The sequence below is a fragment of the Lipotes vexillifer genome, unplaced genomic scaffold (genome assembly GCF_000442215.2).
Source record: "Lipotes vexillifer unplaced genomic scaffold, Lipotes_vexillifer_v1.1 scaffold1362, whole genome shotgun sequence".
Classification (NCBI taxonomy): Eukaryota; Metazoa; Chordata; class Mammalia; order Artiodactyla; family Lipotidae; genus Lipotes; species Lipotes vexillifer.
The window spans coordinates 1,059,511-1,078,025 of NW_006777552.1; the positions used below are offsets into that span (position 1 = coordinate 1,059,511).

General features: G+C 35.9%; 1 protein-coding gene across 1 annotated transcript in view; it reads left to right on the forward strand.

Annotated features, from left to right (window-relative positions):
* IPO11 (importin 11) overlaps positions 1–18,515 on the forward strand; it is a 200,350-nt gene that overhangs the window by 158,499 nt on the left and 23,336 nt on the right. Inside the window, exons 28-29 of the mRNA XM_007451173.1 lie at positions 9,173–9,268; positions 13,776–13,860. Coding sequence (XP_007451235.1) covers positions 9,173–9,268; positions 13,776–13,860 — 181 coding nt within the window. The remainder of the gene's footprint in view (positions 1–9,172; positions 9,269–13,775; positions 13,861–18,515) is intronic.

Genomic DNA, 18,515 nt, shown 5'->3' on the forward strand with positions numbered 1-18,515 from the left:
AGATATTATTATGTGCAGTGTACAAATAGTATAATTGTTGTCTGGTTAGAGCAGAGAAAATTTTAAAGTAACTGAAGTTCTGATTTCTTTCTTTCTTGGGCTTGCTACTATGAAAAACTTAAATCATCAATTTTTGATTATAAAACTGTTCAGAAAAAGTAACTGAAAATTTGGTGTTTCTGCATTCCTGTTTTCCTCCAAGGCCCAAGGGAATGCAGATGTGATGTAAATGTGTAAACCCATCACTTACAGAGAAGCTATTTAAGGCACAGGCTCTATGATGATGGATCAGTTAATCTAAAAACTGGAAGTGTAAAATGCTTACTAGAAAAATACTAATAAAAATTGGATAAATGAAAGAAACTAGAGTCCTGTTCACATTGAACCTAATATTTATTGTTTAGGCTAACCAAATGAATATTAGAATATTTCTTGTATTTGTGCCTTTGGGAGTAAAAATTTTGCACTATCTTTCTAGGGGCATTTTGTTTTCTGAACACCTGTGGTTGGGTTCATAGTGATACAAAAGGACAGAAATAATTTTAAGCAAGCGTGATTTTTTAAGTTGGGTGAAAAATACAAAGATGGAGTTTTTTTTCTTTAGTACATAGTTTTCAAAAGCAAGAAAAAATCACTCTGTGTGAAGTTTCTGCAATTCACATATTCTACAGATACTGTTACACACCCAGAAAATATCACACCTTTAGGAAATACTAAGTCAAGATTAAGAGCTATAGTTTTACTCACGTGCATTTAACTGAAAAAGAAAAGTTTACTAAAAACTATGTGGAATTGTTTTAAATGATCAGATGGTCTTTACCCACTGAATAAAATTTTTAATGCTCTCACCTACTTATTTAATGTTTGTGTCTGTATATATATAGAACATCAATTACCACATACTTGAAGAACAAAACAAGCAGATGTTTAAAAAGGCCGGTGTTCTTTCTGTAGCATAGTTGTACCTCTGGTCTGTGCAAATAAATTAATGTATCAACCAAGTATGTAAAATAAGAAAAGGAAAAGTGTGATAGGTAAAAAGGAAGATTACTAATACTTCTTGCCCTTCAGTTTTACTTTTATTCTCTCCTTTCATCCTTGATGTTAAACTTTCCTTGAATTTTCTAAGATGAATGTTTCAGATGTAGATTCCAACACAGCCACCTTCTGTTCTATTTTCTGCCTAATGTCAGGTGTAGACTAATGAATTGTAATATGTTATCTACAGCTTAGTTACCTATACTTGTAATTTTAAAAAGAAATAAGTAAAAATAATATTGTTTAAAAAAAAGGGCAGTTTTTGAGCTTTGGGGATCATAAATTCCTATGATTATTTATTTTGTGTTCACATGATGCATGTTACCCTAAGGGACATAAAGAAATAAATGTAACACATGGGCTCTGCTTCATGTTACTTACCATCTTAGGGAGAGCAGGCATGCAGGCATGAAAAATTAAAGGACATAAGAAGAAAGTAATAAAAAAGGTGCCACATGAGTGGCACGCCAAATGAGTAGTGCAGAGGTTTTATGCTACTGGAAACTCAAAGGACAGAGTGCTCAATTACAGTGAGGTAAGGAGTGGTCAGGGAAGACTTCGTGAAGAAAATGTGAATTATGCATTGAATAGAACAAAGGAGGGAGAACATTGTGAGGGGCAGGGAGTAAGCAGTTATTGGAGTCAGGAACTTCTGTATTCAGGAGGTGATGACTTAATGCCTGAGAGCAGTGAAATGAAGAATAGTTCAATACAACTTTGGAAAGGTGGTTTTAGTAGAGCTTGCTGAGGTTCTCGATGGGCCTTGAAAGTTCTTAAATTAAGGAGAAAGAAAAGAAGGCACTCAGTTGGGTCCGATTTAGCATTGTGAAATGAAAATAAGTTTATATCAAATTTGGGATTCCTTTAGGAGAAGCATCTATCCTAATGCAATAAATAAAAGATAAGTTAACTTGAAAATTCTAAGATCTCAAGTGGTGGTAGAATGATCCAGTCTGTAGAGGCCAGTGATGAGGATTAGAGAATAGTAATTTGCCAGTGCTTCATGAGCATCATCCAGACGACAGGATGCTCTGACTTAAGCCAGTAAATGCTGGGTCGGCCAAAAGGTTCATTCAGTTTTTCCCGTAAGATAGCGCTTAGTTGTCTTTAACTTCATTTGAAACAATTTTGTTAAATTGTATTCTGACAGCTGTCATATCAGTGTGCATTAAAAAAGAAACATCAAAATTGGTGAATTTTTGTAGCCATTTTAATATTGAAGGTGGAAGAAAAACAACATTTTCGGCATATTATGCTGTATTATTTCAAGAAAGGTAGAAACTCAACTGAAACGAAAAAAACAATTTGTGCAGTGTATAGAGAAGGTGCTGTGACTGACTGAATGTGTCGAAAGTGGTTTGCAAAGTTTCGTGCTGGAGATTTCTCTCTGGACGATGCTCCATGGTCAGGTAGACCAGTTGAAGTTGATAGTGATCAAATCAAGATATTAATTGAGAACAATCGTTATACCACACAGGAGATAGCCAACATACTCAAAATATCCAAATCAAGCATTGAAAGTCATTTGTACCAGCTTGGTTATATGAATCGCTTTGACGTTTGGGTTCCAAGCCAAAAAAACCTTTTGACCATATTTCCACGTGCGATTCTCTACTTAAACGTAATGAAAAAGTTCCGTCTTTAAATCAAATTGTGACAGGTGGCGAAAAGTGGATACTGTACAATAATGTGGAATGGAAGAGATCGTGGGGCAAGTGAAATGAACCACCACCAACCACACCAAAGGCCAGTCTTCATCCAAAGAAGGTGATGTTGTGTATGTGGTGAAATTGGGAGTCCTCTAATTTGGGCTCCTTCCGGAAAGCCAAACAATTCCAACAAGTACTGCTCCTAATTAGACCAACTGAAAGCAGCAGTCGTCGAAAAGCGTCCGAATTAGTCAACAGAAAACGCATAATCTTCCATCAGGATAACGCAAGACTGCGTGTTTCTTTGACGACAAGGCAAAAACTGTTACAGCTTGGCTGGGAAGTTCTCATTCATCCATCTTATTCACCAGACATTGCACTTTCAGATTTCCATTTATTTCGGTCTTTACAAAATCCTCTTACTGGAAAAAATTTCAATTCTCTGGAAGACTGTAAAAGGCACCTGGAACAGTTCTTTGCTCACAAAGATAAAAAGTTTTGGGAAGATGGAATTATGAAGTTACCTGAAAACTGGCAGAAGGTAGTGGAACAAAACAGTGAATACATTGTTCCATAAAGTTCTTGGTGAAAATGAACAATGCGTCTTTTATTTTTACTTAAAACCTGAAGGAACTTTTTGGCCAACCCAGTAAGTCAGAAACCTGTAAAATTGAGAAAGCCAGTTATTCAGGAGATCATAACCTGATTTAAAACAAAAAAGGAACATCTCTTTTGTTGCTTCATTTCTTTGTCCTTTAGTTTCTAAGTTCCCTGAGGTGGCCATCTTTTTTATCCCCAGGGCTTATCAGGATGTCTAACATGTTTTGTGAGCTCATAAAATGTCGACTAAAGTGAATGAACTTGACCATGGTGACCTATACACCAGGAAGAATTGGCCTAGGTAATATGACCACTTACTCTAATCACTTCTTTCTTCATGAGTTAATTGATATCCTGGTATAAATCCACCTCTTATTAATACTCAGTAAGCCAGTCTTCTGAAGTCTGCTCATGGGAGTATAGCAAGATAAACTTCTGGCTGGAATAATCAGTAATCAGTGTTTTGTTTTCTCTTTAAGCTCCTGAATGTTGTTTTTTCTACCGTGCTGTAGAAAACTGCGGGTTCCATATCCATGGATACAGAGGGCCTACCGTACTACACCATTTTATAGTATAAGGGACTTGAGCATCCATGGTTATCGAAGGACCATTGTATAGACTAGCATGGAGTTTGGCTGTCTCTTTCAGGGATACTAGATTGCCGTGCCCTAGTTAATGTGAACTGCCACTTCGTGGTAAGCACTGATTTTGGAGAATTAAGAGTTGAGTGAGATTTAAAATTACATGGTTTTCTCTGGCTACCTTTACTTCTCCCACATTATACCAGACACCAGATTTGAATGGATATACACAAGAAGACTACTATTAGGAGATGATACACTGAGAATTCTAAAAAAGTATTACTCGTAACTCCAGTATGTAATACATATAAAAGAAAAAAACAGCTTTTTTCGTAAAAAAACAAAAACAGTATAATACCTAGTTCCTGGCTTGTTGTATTTAAAGAAATAATGTATATAAGATTATCACAGTACAATGACTTTTCTCCTTCCCTTTGTTCCTCCAAACCTATTGCTATTTCATTCCTGGTTTCCAGCTCTCTTTTGATTGTTTCCATTTTAGATGTCTAATTACATTTTAAAGCATGTAATTCAGAAAGATTGTATATTACAAAAAACAAGATTTATTCTTAATTTATAAAGTACAGGGTTGAGAGTATTGTGTGGATAAAAAGGGAAACATGCTTAATATTCAAAAAGAATCATAAAGAACACTGTCTATAAAAATTTTATTTTAAAGGCTTCTTCTTAAATGTAACATTTACACATTTTTGTAATACTTTAAAAAGGAGGAAAAGAATTTATAACTTCTTAATGCTTGTTTTCTTTAAACATCTGTATGCAAGGAAAGTACAAGCCTCTTGTAGGTTTTTGTTACCTGTATTATTTTGGGGTACTTTTCCCAAACTGCTTAATGAGTGGTAATTGAGTTGCATCCTTCTGAGTGCTTTTTGAAGTTGAATACTCTGAAGATAATTTTTGTTTAACTTCTCCTTTTATTGATCACAAAGTGTGGCATAGAATCTCCTTTTCCACTCTTTTTCTTCAGTCCGTCTCCTTTTCTAGAGTCAACTCTTTTCATTCAAAGCCAGATTACATACCTTTCTACTCTGTGCCATAGTCATTTTCCCCTTTTCTGAACTTGAAGTCCAAGCCTCACCCGCTCTGGCACTTACTAAGTACCCCAGGGTAAGCATGGTTTCCCCTGTCTACTGGAATTAATCCCCCCTTTTCCCCCGCTTTCCCCCAGGCTAGATCTCTGCCTCTTGTGTCCTTTTCTGTGCAGCATGGGTGACATTTCAGTGAAAAAAATGACTGACTGAGGTTGCCTCACCTCCCTTCTTCACCCCTACAAGACAGTCATCTAAGCCTCTCCCTTGGTAGAGCTAGAAGTTCAGCTGGAGGCAGGGGAGGGAAGGAGTGTGAATCACAGTGATCACATGACTGACTTCTCCTCCAAGCCTGAATAAGCATGGGCCAGGACAATAGTCTTTCTTCCTGACTAGCATGTGCAGGTAGAGCCGAGGTTGGACCTATATCTTCCGGCCTGTGTCCAGTCTGCTTCTGTGAGTATCCTTATCTCTTCTTTAGTTTGATTTTAACACTCATTTTTGTCAATCATTCACTAATACTGTCTTTTGGCTTTCTGTAAACCTCAGGCTCCTGAACCTGTTAGATTTCTCTCAGAACTTTTCAAGCTTCATTCTGGTTCTAGCAGTGTCATCTAAATAATCTGATCATTTATGAGAAAGGGGTGAAGTTACTGCCTTTGGCAAGAATTGTGCAGTCAAAAGTTTACCTTATCCATGCTGCAGTTTATCACAATCTGTTATAAGCCTTCAAGGCTCATTCTGTAAATGTTCATCTCTGAATTGAAGCCCAGTGCTGTAGCACTGTATCATTTTCTAATTATGGCAAAGATATAACTTCTTACCATCTCCTCAGAACCATGTGTGACCATGCTGGTAGCCCCAGCATTGATCAATATGATAATTTGAAGTAAAACCTGTAAACAAATGAGCTGGTTGTCAAATTATACCTTTTTTAAATCTCTCTCTCCCCTACACTCCCTTATAATTAACATTCACACACATAGTAGAACATGGTCACACGTGGGTTGTCAGATACCTGTTAGGAAAATTCATAATCATTTCGAGAAAATACACAGTACTCAGAAATTCCATTGATTTCTTGGGAAATTTCTAGCCCTAGAAGGTGTGGGGTTGATCTTGGAGGTGATCTGAGCAGAGAAGGCAGCTGCCTGAGTGGATTGTCCCTAAATAATATTGACATAAAGGCCTGGTAAAGAGCCTTGGAAGCTCTAGAATACAGGACTTTTGTCTTTTTCAACTAATTGAGATCAGTTGTTGATAGCTATCCAGAATGCTGCTCTGTTAAAAAGGAATGTCAGGCCCTGCCTGCCTGAGCTTGCTATGATGGATTAGTGGTGAATTAACTCTGCAGTGGGAAGGGAAAATGGCTGTATTCCCCGCCATGTATCTGGCATCCCTGAGTCCAGTCTTCACTTTACAGACAAGAAGACCAACACCTAGAGAAATGACAGAGAGTGGCTGAACTTTTAGTGCACAATCTTGGTTTCTAATGCTTTTTAAAAATCATTTTCTTTAATATGACTTTTAAAAATTTGACATATAGGTAATTTACAGTGTTTCAGCTAAACAGCAAAGTGATTCAGTTTTATATATATATATATATATATATATATATATATATATATATATACACACACACACATATATATATATTCTTTTTCAGATTCTTTTCCATTATAGGTTATTGCAAGATATTGAATATAGTTCCCTGTGCTGTACAGTAGGTCCTTGTTGTTTATCTATTTTATATATAGTCATGTGTATCTGTTAATCCCAAATCCCTAATTTATCCTTATCCCCCTTTCCCCTTTGGTACCCATGAGTTTGTTTTCTATGTCTGTGTGTCTATTTCTGTTCTGTAAATAAGTTCCTTTGTATCATTTTTTTAGATTCCACATATTAAGTGATATCATGTAATATTTGTCTTTCTCTGTTTACCCTGCTTCACATAGTATGACAGTCTCTGGGTCCATCCATGTTGCTGCAAGTAGCATTATTTCATCCTTTTTTATGGCTAAGTAATATTCCATTGTATATATATGTACCACATCTTCTTTATCCATTCATCTGCAGATGAACATTTAGGTTGTTTCTGTCTTGGCTATTGTGAATAATGTTGCTCTGAACATTAGGGTGCACATATGTTTTTGGATTAGAGTTTTCATCTTTTCTGGATATATGCCCAGGAGTGGGAATCCTGGGTCATATGGTAACTCTGTTTTTAGTTTTTTAAGGAACCTCCATACTGCTCTCCATAGTGGTTGTACCAACTTACATTCCCACCAACAGTGTAGGAGGGTTCCGTTTTCTCCACACCCTCTCCAGTATTTATTGTTTGTAGCTTTTTTGATGATGGCCATTCTGACTGATGTGAGGTGATACCTCATTGTAGTTTTGATTTGTATTTCTCTAATAATTACGATGTCAAGCAGCTTTTGATGTGCCTATTGGCTCCAATACCTTTTTCTAAGGTGTTTCTCGCTAAACCAGATAAGGCAGACTGTATGTGTGTTTCTTTCTTGAGAGATTTTAAAAATTCTTATGCGAAGGATATATAGTGATATCAAAAATATATACTCTTGCAATAGGTTGTTACATACACATTAAAATACAACAGAATGATAACAACTATTGGTTATTTTGCCCATCTGGTGATTTAATTCTCTAAAACCTGATCACATTTGAAAGTACAGACAGAAGGTTTTTACTTTACAAAGGTGGGAACATGACCCAAACTGTGTTGACTTTGGGAACTACTTTTAGTGAACATTTTAAAACTTAATTCTGCATGTTAATGCAGTATGAGAAACACAGTATGTCCCTTGCAGGAATGATACTATTAGTTCCCTGGAGATGAGTTATAATTTATTCAGTTATTTTTAGCATAATTTTTTGTGCCAGTAAATGGTCATATACTTCTACTTTTTAAAAGTTAGGCTTATTAAGGTATAGTTCACATACAGTAAAACCTCTTTTAAGCATACAGTTCTGGCAAATGTACACAGTGTATAACACTTCCACACTCAAGATGCAGAACATAACCATCACCCCCAAAAGTTCCCTTGTGTCCCTTTGCCTGGCAACCACTGATTAAATAATTTTGCCTTTCCAGAAAGTCACATAAATGGAGTCATACGGTATATAGCCTTTCGAATCTTTTATTTTTCTCAGTGTAATGTTTTTGGGATTTATTCAAGTTGTTGCAGGTATCTGTAGTTTGTTCCCTTTTATTGCTGATTATTCCATTGGATAAATGTCCCACAGTTTATCCATTTGTTAGTTGGTAGACATTAGGATCTTTGCAGTTTTGGATTATGAGTAAAAGTACCGTAAATATTTACATACAGATCTGCGAATACTTGTTTTGGTCTTGGGTAAATACCCAGGAATGGGATTGCTTAGTTGTGTGGAGTGTTAACTTATAAACTGCCAATGTGTTTTCCAAAACGGATGTGTCATTTTTTATTCTTACTGGCAATGTATGAGAGGTCCTGTTGTTTTTCATCCTTGCCAGCACTTGGTATTGTCAGTCTTCTTAATTTTACTTATTAAAATCTCATTACAGGGAATTCCCTGGCAGTCCAGTGGTTAGGACTCGGCACTTTCACTGCAAGGACCTGGGTTCAATCCCTGGTCGGGGAACCAAGATCCCGAGCAAGCCGAATGGTGCGGCCAAAAAAAAAAAATTTCGTTACAGTTTTAATTTGCATTTCTCTGATGACGAATGATATTGAGCATTTTTTCACGTGCTCATATGCCATCTGTATTATCTTCTTTGGTGAAGTATCTGTTCAAATTTTTGTCCATTTTTAAATTGAGTTATTTGTCATCTGAGTTTTCAGCGCCAAGTTCTTCATGAGATTTATGTTTTACAGATATTTTTTCCCAGTCTATTGCTTGTCTTTTTCCTCAGGAGTAGAAACTTTTGATATTCAAAATTTTGTACCTTTATTCTTTTAGTTATGACGTTAACACAAGACTATTATAATAAATTAAAGAATATTAAAGCATCTCTTTCCCATCTGATCTACCCACCTAAGTATTTAAGCATACTGGTAATCTAGTGAAAGAAAATTTTACTGTAATATGCAAAGTACAATTTCTGCTTTAAGAAATATATTTTGAAAGTTTCTTTTGTACTTTCAGACTAAAATTTCTCTTCATGTTCGAGAGGATAATTAAGAGGGGAAAAAAAAGAATTACCTGTTGAAATACTTCATTTTTAACCTGTTTTGCTCTTCTTTCATTCTAGTGTTATCCAAGATAAATTCTGTGGGATTGTAAACATCTCAGTGGAGGGCCTACATGATGTCATGACAGAAGATCCTGAAACGGGAACTTATAAAGAGTAGGTGGATCATTTAATTAATTGCACTTGGACTTGGAGAGTAATTAATTATATCCTGCATTATTTTTGTTTACTATAACCATATAAGCATGGTATGGCAACTTTTAAATTTTGTCTTTATAAAAGAAAAATATTTTTGTTACTTTGCTTATAATATTGTTTGATCTTGAGATAAGCTTAGTTTTGTTATAGTGAAATTCTCAATTGGACTTCTTTTGTCTAATCATCATTTTATGATTTGACATTAGGTTTTTAAAAAAAATTCCAAGTGTATTTTAACATATAAATTCCTCTTTTAAGATATCTTGAATACTATGTTCTTTTTTTCCACTAACAATGTTCCCCTGCCCTTCAGGTGAGTTATGGAGAAAGGGGAATGGATTAACATCTTATATTTGTATTTGACTGGTTGAAGCATCATTGGCACCTTTAAGATATTAGAGGGTCATATGGTACTTGACTAGTTCCAAAAGAGTGTAGTTAAAATTACAGTTGATTATTGAACAACGTGGGGGTTAGGGACGCCAACGCTCTGCACAGTTGAAACTCCACGTATAACTTTACAGTTGACCTTCTCTGTATCTGCAATTCCACATTTATGGATTCAGCCAACTACAGATTGTGTAATACTGTAATATGTGTAGCTCTGTAATACAAATTTATTGAAAAATCCACACATGTTCAAATCTGTGTTGCTCAAGGGTCAACTGTGTATTCTTTGGGAGATTAGTTAAAATTATGTTATCAGGAATGCTGATAATCTCACATTTATATAACTATTAATGTGAAAAAAATTTTTATCACTATATCCTGTTGTTTATAATAGTAGAATTATCATATTTTTCTTAATATTGCTATTAATTTAAGGCATGTTTCATATAATGATAAGCAAGGCTTCATGAGATTCCATACTGCTTGACTTCTCCTCAATAATGTACTTAGCCCATTTTCCTTGCTTTTTATAAAACCATCTATAGCAAATGGGAAAGATTGCCATTCGAATCATACTTTGTTGAAAAATATGGAAAATAGATATATGTAGTTGAATCTTATTAAACATGTATAAACAAAATGTTTCTGGCATGTAACTTAGCTTTCAGGAGCATAGGAGTTCAGATGAAGTGGAAACCTCAGACTTTTGTGATTACAAACCCAAAATTACAAACCATTTTATGTGTGTAGGCAGTTTTTAAAAAGTTAATATAGGGGGCTTCCCTGGTGACGCAGTGGTTGAGAGTCCGCCTGCCGATGCAGGGGACACTGTTTCATGCCCCGGTCCGGGAAGATCCCACATGCCGTGGAGTGGCTGAGCCCGTGAGCCCATGGCCACTGAGCCTGCGCGTCTGGAGCCTGTGCTCCGCAACAGGAGAGGCCACAACAGTGAGAGGCCCGCGTACCGCAAAAAAAAAAAAAAAGAAGTGGGTTTGTATAGATTAAATGAAAGGTGTACCTTTAAACCAGAAATAATTTAAAAGATTTCATGTTGCATGCTAACACTGTTGGTTGTGTTTGGCTGGTTGGAGTTTCTTGTTGGGAAAGATTCCGAGTTAGCAGACTAGAGTGCCTGGATGTATTCAGTGGATGAGAGTAGGATGTGAGGGGTGGCTGCCTATGCTCACATGTTGATTGTTCCTATTTTAAACTGTTGTTATTATTATTTTATTACTATTACTACATTCACAGCGCACACATTTTAGCTTACTAGAATTCTATTAATTCTCACCATGCTTTTTATGTAAAACATGATTCCCTATCTTTAATCTTTGTCAACAAAATGAGATTTGACATCTATTTATGTATGTATGTATGTATGTATGTATGTATGTATTTATTTATTTATGGATTTTGTCAGGTCTTAGTTGTGGCACGGGAGCACTTCATTGTGGCACGTGGGCTCCTCTCTCATTGTGGTGCCTGGGCTCCAGAGCATGCAGCTCAGTAGTTGTGGTGCACGGGCTCTCTAGTTGTGGCACACAGGCACTTGGGCTTCGTTGGATCTTACTTCCCCGACCAGGGATCGAACCCATGTCCCCTGCCTTGGAAGGCAGGTTCTTAACCACTGGACCACCAGGGAAGTCCCCAGGATTTGACTTTTTTTTTTTTTTTTTTTTCCCCACAATGTATTTATTTATTTATTTATTTATTTATGGCTGTGTTGGGTCTTCATTTCTGTGCATGGGCTTTCTCTAGTTGTGGCAAGTGGGGGTCACTCTTCATCGCGGTGCGCAGGCCTCTCACTATCGCGGCCTCTGTTGTTGCGGAGCACAGGCTCCAGATGCGCAGGCTCAGTAATTGTGGCTCACGGGCCCAGTTGCTCCATGGCATGTGGGATCTTCCCAGACCAGGGCTCGAACCTGTGTCGTCTGCATTGGCAGGCAGATTCTCAACCACTGCGCCACCAGGGAAGCCCAGGATTTGACTTTTAATTGGAGATTTTCTTGCAGTAGAGAATTTCAGCTTTGGGCTTTTCAGTTCAATTTTTTTTGTTGTTTTTTTCCACTTTCTACCTTTCAGAGACCCAAATGAATGCAATTTTCAGAATTGCAAAGTAAAAATATGCTCTTTGGGGGAAAAGTGTGTATATTTATATCCAGAATATACTTTATTATTAGTGTGATAAATTTTTTAACTTAGGGAAGGAAGAACAGAGAGTTTTTTACTATACAAGTAAGTTGACAGATTTTGGAATGTAGTGAAGGGATTTGATGCAGTACAAAGCATACTCCATGGAGATCCAGATCTATTGCAGTTAAAATTCAAGTCTGCAGAAGACTTAAAATAGCTTAAGTGAAGGAACTCCATCTTACTTCAGTTCTAAAGTGCAAACTGGGATCTAGACTTTTTCTAGACATTTTACTTTATTAAATTAAATACCTTTTGGGTTGAGATAATAATGTCATAATTTTCCAACTTTGTGCCAGAGTTCCTTGGCCAACTAGTTGTGCTGTATCATTTTATAGTTGACCTTGAACAACTCGGGGATTGGGGTACCCACCCTCCTTTTTTTCTTTTTTTTTTTTGCGGTACGCGGGCCTCTCACTGTTGTGGCCTCTCCCGTTGCGGAGCACAGGCTCCGGACGTGCAGGCTCAGTGGCCATGGCTCACGGGCCCAGCCGCTCCGCGGCATGTGGGATCTTCCCGGACTGGGGCACGAGCCCGTGTCCCCTGCATCGGCAGGCGGACTCTCAACCACTGCGCCACCAGGGAAGCCCTACCCACCCTCTTTGAATTTGAAAACCCAAGTATACCTTATAGTTGGCCATCATACCCACAGTTCCTCTGGTTCCACGTCCTTGGATTCAACCAATGAGGGATCATGTAGTACTGTAGTATTTACTGTAAAAAATATCTGCGTATAATTGGACCCCTGCAGTTCAAACCCATGTTGTTGAAGAGTCAACTTGTGTATCATGGTGAACAAAAGCATTGCAGTTCCAAGAGGTTAAAGCCATGAAGTGAGTTAGCGATTGAGCTCTTGCTGTTTTTCAGGGCTTCTGATTTGCAGTTTAAGGTTCTTACTGTTTAATCCCACCAGGTGTACTGACTCATCAGAGACAGTTGTTCCAAAAATTATTTTTTTAATGGTGGGGGGTTAAGGATAAAAGGACATTCATGTCCCCTGCAGGAGTGAGCCTGATCAGGTTTCTGGTGTCAGCGCTTGTCTTTAACCCTGAATCAAAAGTTATTTACACGGCTGAGTTAGGAAGTGTCCTTCTCCTATACTTGCCACAAAACATAAGAGAAACCAAGCTTTCTTTGCCACGGTTTATTGGTTAAGAACCTATGACTCTGATAAATTACTGAATTCTATTCTAAATTAGGAACAGTGACATTTGTTCTATCAACTTGATTCATTAGACAATATTCATATCTTGTCTCCCTGGAACCAATGTTGACTGAATAGGAAGCTATATTTCTATTATCTCTGCTAATGGTGAAGAGCAGTAGTGCAGATAATCAAAATAAAATGATTTATAACTGTCCTGCTTGTACAAGTGCTATCAGGGACAGGTTCCTCATAGCATAGTAATGTAATTAGGAGCACAAAGTAGATTGTTACGTAATTAATAATTAATGTTTTAATGATGTTACTGTTTAAATTACTGTTAGTGTTCTGAAACATAAATAATTAGCCATATGAAGATTAGTGGAAAAGAAGTATTTTAAGTGTTTGTAAGTATTATTTTTTTTAGTATCAGTTTTTAGAAAGATATAAAAGGTATACCTTGCTTTGTCAAGTGATTTATGGTTCAAAAGTTGCCTATAGATAAATTTCTTACAATTATTACCTAAATACTGAAGCAAAATGCTCTAAATTTTTTTTGGTGTGACCCTTTTAAAAGAGATATCTTTTCATAATTAAACTTTTAAATTATACATCTAATTTATTTAGCTATTCCTCACATATTGGTACATAGAAGCATTATTGTTCTCAGTATTTTGAGGTTTGTTTTTAGTATATTATAGACTTTTTTATTTATTTAAAACATTTTTTTAAAAACTGCAGCTGTATGTTAATGTCTCATCTTGAAGAACCGAAAGTAACAGAAGATGAAGAGCCACCCACAGAACAGGATAAGAGGAAAAAGATGGTAAGTTACAAAAGTAGCTTCTAAAATCCGGGAAAACCATATATTGTCATTATATTCTGGAGGTTTCAAAATATGTGGTGGTCCATTCTTCCTTCCTTCCTTCCTTCCTTCCATCCATCCATCCATCCATCCATCCATCCATTCGCCTGACCCTGTTGCAGAATTAATGTAACATAACTGAGTTTTGAAATTTGGGGTATACTCCTAAAACAGATAAATTGCATTCATAGTACAGGAAGTTGAGTTTAACTTTTGATCTGAAATAATTGTTTCTTGTCTTAGCAGAGGGTTTACTCCTTTACTTACAGGAACCATGTGACCCTCAAACCTTATTTAAATTGTAATGCTAATTCTTCTGTTTTGAGATTTATTGCAATTTCTTTATTCCCTATTTCATGGATCTTATAATGATTTTTTTCTGAAATACATTATAAGCCTTTATAAGAATGCCTTTAAATTAACTGCTAAATTGTTTTGAAAACTATAACTCTCACTACAGGAGTCTGATAAGAAAAAGGAACCAAAAATAGGAAACATCTAAAATCTCTTACCTCTAAAATTATTTATAATCATAAATTTTTAAATACTTTGACACGTGAATATAAAATAGTTACATAAATAAACTTTTTCTCTTTTTTTTCTTGGAATCTGCTCTAGTCTCCTGACCTCACCAGTTATTAACTTCATTGTACTTTCTGTCCTCATTCACAGTTGAAAACAACAACACTCTCTACCTAAAAAATAGATAAATAAATTAATGTATAAAATGGTCATGAGATAGATAATGTTGAACACCTAATAATTACTTTGTAAGTGTTGGCTGTCATTAGTCTACTCATGATATTCACTCCTTGTATTATCCCACATTAATCCTCAAGGGCTTCATCCTGGGTGTACAGTTAATACTGCATGGCTCTGACAACCTTCTTTTAAACTGTGTTTGAGTTTAATCCATTTTACTTTGTTTTTATGCTAGATGTCATTTCCCTAGCACTAGTGTAGAGGAAAGGACAATATCCAAGAGTTCATAAAACCTGAATTCTAGTCCTGTTTGTGTTGTTAATATTGACCTTGAGGAAGTCACCTTGTCTCTTGAGAATCATTTCCTCATCTGAGAAATGAGGGGGAAATTGGATTAGCAAATTCCAAGGCCTATGAGCTAAAAAATTATTTGATTTTTTTTTTTAAAGCTCTTAATACCATTCCTTTCTTTCCCCACTATCTGTGTCCTAGTGAAGTTTTCAATTGTGAATATACCTCTGGAAATATTTCTCCCATGAAATGAGACTGCTAAGCAGTATCCTAAATACATGCAAAATGTATTTTCTTCACTTAGAATAATGATAACCTTTTGGTAGAACATAACAATTTGTCTTTTCTCCTCTTTCACCTCTACTTTTTTAAGCCTTGAATATATCATTGGTGTTATAGAAAAATACGATAACATTTTTCTTAATAATGTTCTGAACTTATAAATGAATAATAGGTATTCTGCTTCCTTTCAGATCAGCTTTTTGTACACTCAATAACACGGTTAGTCTGGTAGATCTGCCCTTGCAAATTGATCTACCCAGGTCTATTCTTCATTACATATAGAATCCTTAGTAACATCATAGAGTAGTAATTTTAATTCTAACTTTATTTTGAAGGTAAGTGCAGTACTATCTCAGAGAGCAGTGTAAGAACATAGTTTTCGAAATAACCCTTAAAGTTCTTTGATTTAGTTTTGTGATCCTAAATTTTGAGAACTCATTATTTTATCATTATTGTTCTATTTTAGGTAGTATTGATTTATAGAACAACTTTTATTTTTTAAAGTGGCTGATTTTATTTGAAATTTGTTGTCACAGTAGCTATTTGATGTAGATTTATATTGTCATCTCTATTAAGATTTCCAGTGCCTTAGCCATAAGGCTTTTAGTCTTATGCTGATAAATACCACAGTGTTTATGATTAATGCTCAGATTATGTATCTTAGCCTTGAATAAATATAATTATGAATACAGTGCTAATTTTTCAGTAACTTTTCAGTAACAAACAAGATTAGTTTAACTGTATCTTCAGGGTTACAAGAATGAATTATGTACTTTCTTTCTGTAATTATATCATCGTTCTTGTACTGTGATGTCTTTAACATTAGAAATTTTTTGAGAATTATCTAAATGTGTCTTGGTTGTAGTTTCAAAGGGAAGTGTTTGCTGGTAGATGATTATGAATTATTATTCAAAAGAAAAACCAATCTAGCATCAAAGAGTTTTTTCATTTTAAAATGAAATTTTTTATTTACTTGGAAGAAAAAGTGTAGCTGCTTGATTCCAGGATTACATAGTTGAAAGTCTGATTTACTGACTGTCATTGTTGTCTTAAAGTAGTCGCTAAAATGTGGCGTCTTCATTTCAGTAGCTGCTTTGGTAGAGTGAAGCAGCAGTGATTATAATTTAGAAAGGTGGATGATTAGTATTATATCAAATGTGCCAAATGATTTTCCATAAGTTTATGAGAATTCTCTGTATTTCATCTTAAATAAGGATGAAATTTCTGTTCAGGAAAGCTATTAAGCGGTCCAGACTTTTGATTGTGTGCTTTTTTATCCAGCTCTTCTCTGTTCTGTCTATTTGGGGGGAACTAATTCTGAGAAGATTGAACGTGGCTTAAGCGTTTCACTTCATTTCTAAGTTTCTTCTCAGTCCAGTATACTCCAGTAGTAGAATGGTAATTTCATGACCTCTTCTATAAAGAATTTAGCTAATACCTTAACATTTTAAGTTCCTTATAATTTTTTTTTGTGTGTGAAATGTGACATACTAGGCATTTATAGGTTGAAACTTCTCAAATTTAAGTTTTTGAGCATATTAATGCTTTCTGGCAATGTTTTGGTACCTGCTAAGAAAGCATTATTAATGAAACATTTGATATAATAAGTAAAGCTCTGTTGATCATGCTTTCCTGTTAAAGTTTAAGCCCTAGAAATATTTTGATAATCTGTTTCTGTAAATAATAATCTAGTTTTATACATACTTAAGAGATGCTTTCATTGATAATGGGGTATAAATAAGTTGAACATTATTAAAACTACACTAGCTTCTCACTCACTTGTGCTAGTAGAAGCAGTAGCACAAGTAAAGGTCTGTCTAAACATCGTTCATATGGTCTTCTGCTTTTGCTGTAGCACAGCTAAGCAAATTGATGATATGTTCGGTTGGGTTGCATTTTATTTGATAAATTCATGACCAGATCCTAAGTCTTGTGGAAAATATAATAAAGCCTGAGCATGCCTTGCATTTTGCCTTCGAGTGAGTATTGTCTCCTGTGCTACTATTGCCAAATACAGCACTGGGTCAGGGAGGGACAAGTGCTGCATTCTGGGAGTGGAACTTATCTGAAAATCATAGCCTTCAGGTATCTGATATTTCTCTTTCTGAGAGCAGGTAGATGGCCTCTTCCTCCACTTCTGCCTCTGTTTCCCTCCCTCTTCTCCCTCTCCCTTCAGCTTCCTTCCTTCTCATCAACTCTCCCTGAAAACTTACTTGCGTAACTGAAATACAGCAGTTTTCCTCAGACTTTTAGTTACATTTGGAATATAGACTACATTCTTGGAGGGAGTTACCTTATTATCAGTTGCAAATATTCCACAATGTTGTTTTGTAAATTTTTAGTTCAAATATAATGTCAGCAGGGTGCACTGTAGTGGTGGTTTCGGATGGGACATTGTAAACTCTCCCTGAACAGGTTTTTTTTTTTTTTCAGGTTGTTACATAATATTTATTTATTTATTTAAAAAATATCTTTATTGGAGTATAATTGCTTTACAATGGTGTCTTAGTTTCTGCTTTATAACAAAGTGAATCAGCTATACATATACATATATCCCCATATCCCCTCCCTCTTGTGTCTCCCTCCCACCCTCCCCATTCCACTCCTCTAGGTGGTCACAAAGGACCGAGCTGATCTCCCTGTGCTATGTGGCTGCTTCCCACTAGCTATGTTTTACATTTGGTAGTATATATAAATCCATGCCACTCTCTCACTTCGTCCCAGCTTACCCTTCCCCCTCCCCGTGTCCTCAAGTCCATTCTCGACGTCTGCATCTTTATTCCTGTCCTGCCCCTAGGCCTGAACAGTTTTGATCACTGAGAACCAGTAAGATTATTCTTTTGCCTGTTCCCATTTGCCTCTAAAAAACTCAGCAGAAATATCAGAAAGACAAAATTGTATTTGTCACTAATAAGGTACTGTCTTCTTCTTAATTCAATATCAGCATTTTGAAATGTATGTTAAAAAGACATTTTTATTTTACAAATAATATGAGATTAATCCATTATCTTATTATTGGTGGTTTCTGAACTGCCTTTTGAGAATCCTTACCCTATAACATTGAGTAATCAAGGTAAATTATACAATTGTTGAAAATACTCTTTAGTATTCAACTTGCATGAAATGTCACGCTGGTTATGAATTTAGAGCTTTTCGCTTTTCCTCAACTTGCCCAGTTCTGTTACATTTTTCCCCTCTATTTCTCATGCTAAATCTTGAACTTATCCTAATTTGGAACTGATCTCATCCAAAATCCTGAACTCTGACATTTCTCTCTCATCACAACCTCTTCTTCTTCCTCACTAACTATTCCTTTTCTCCTGGTAGATCTGTTTTGTACC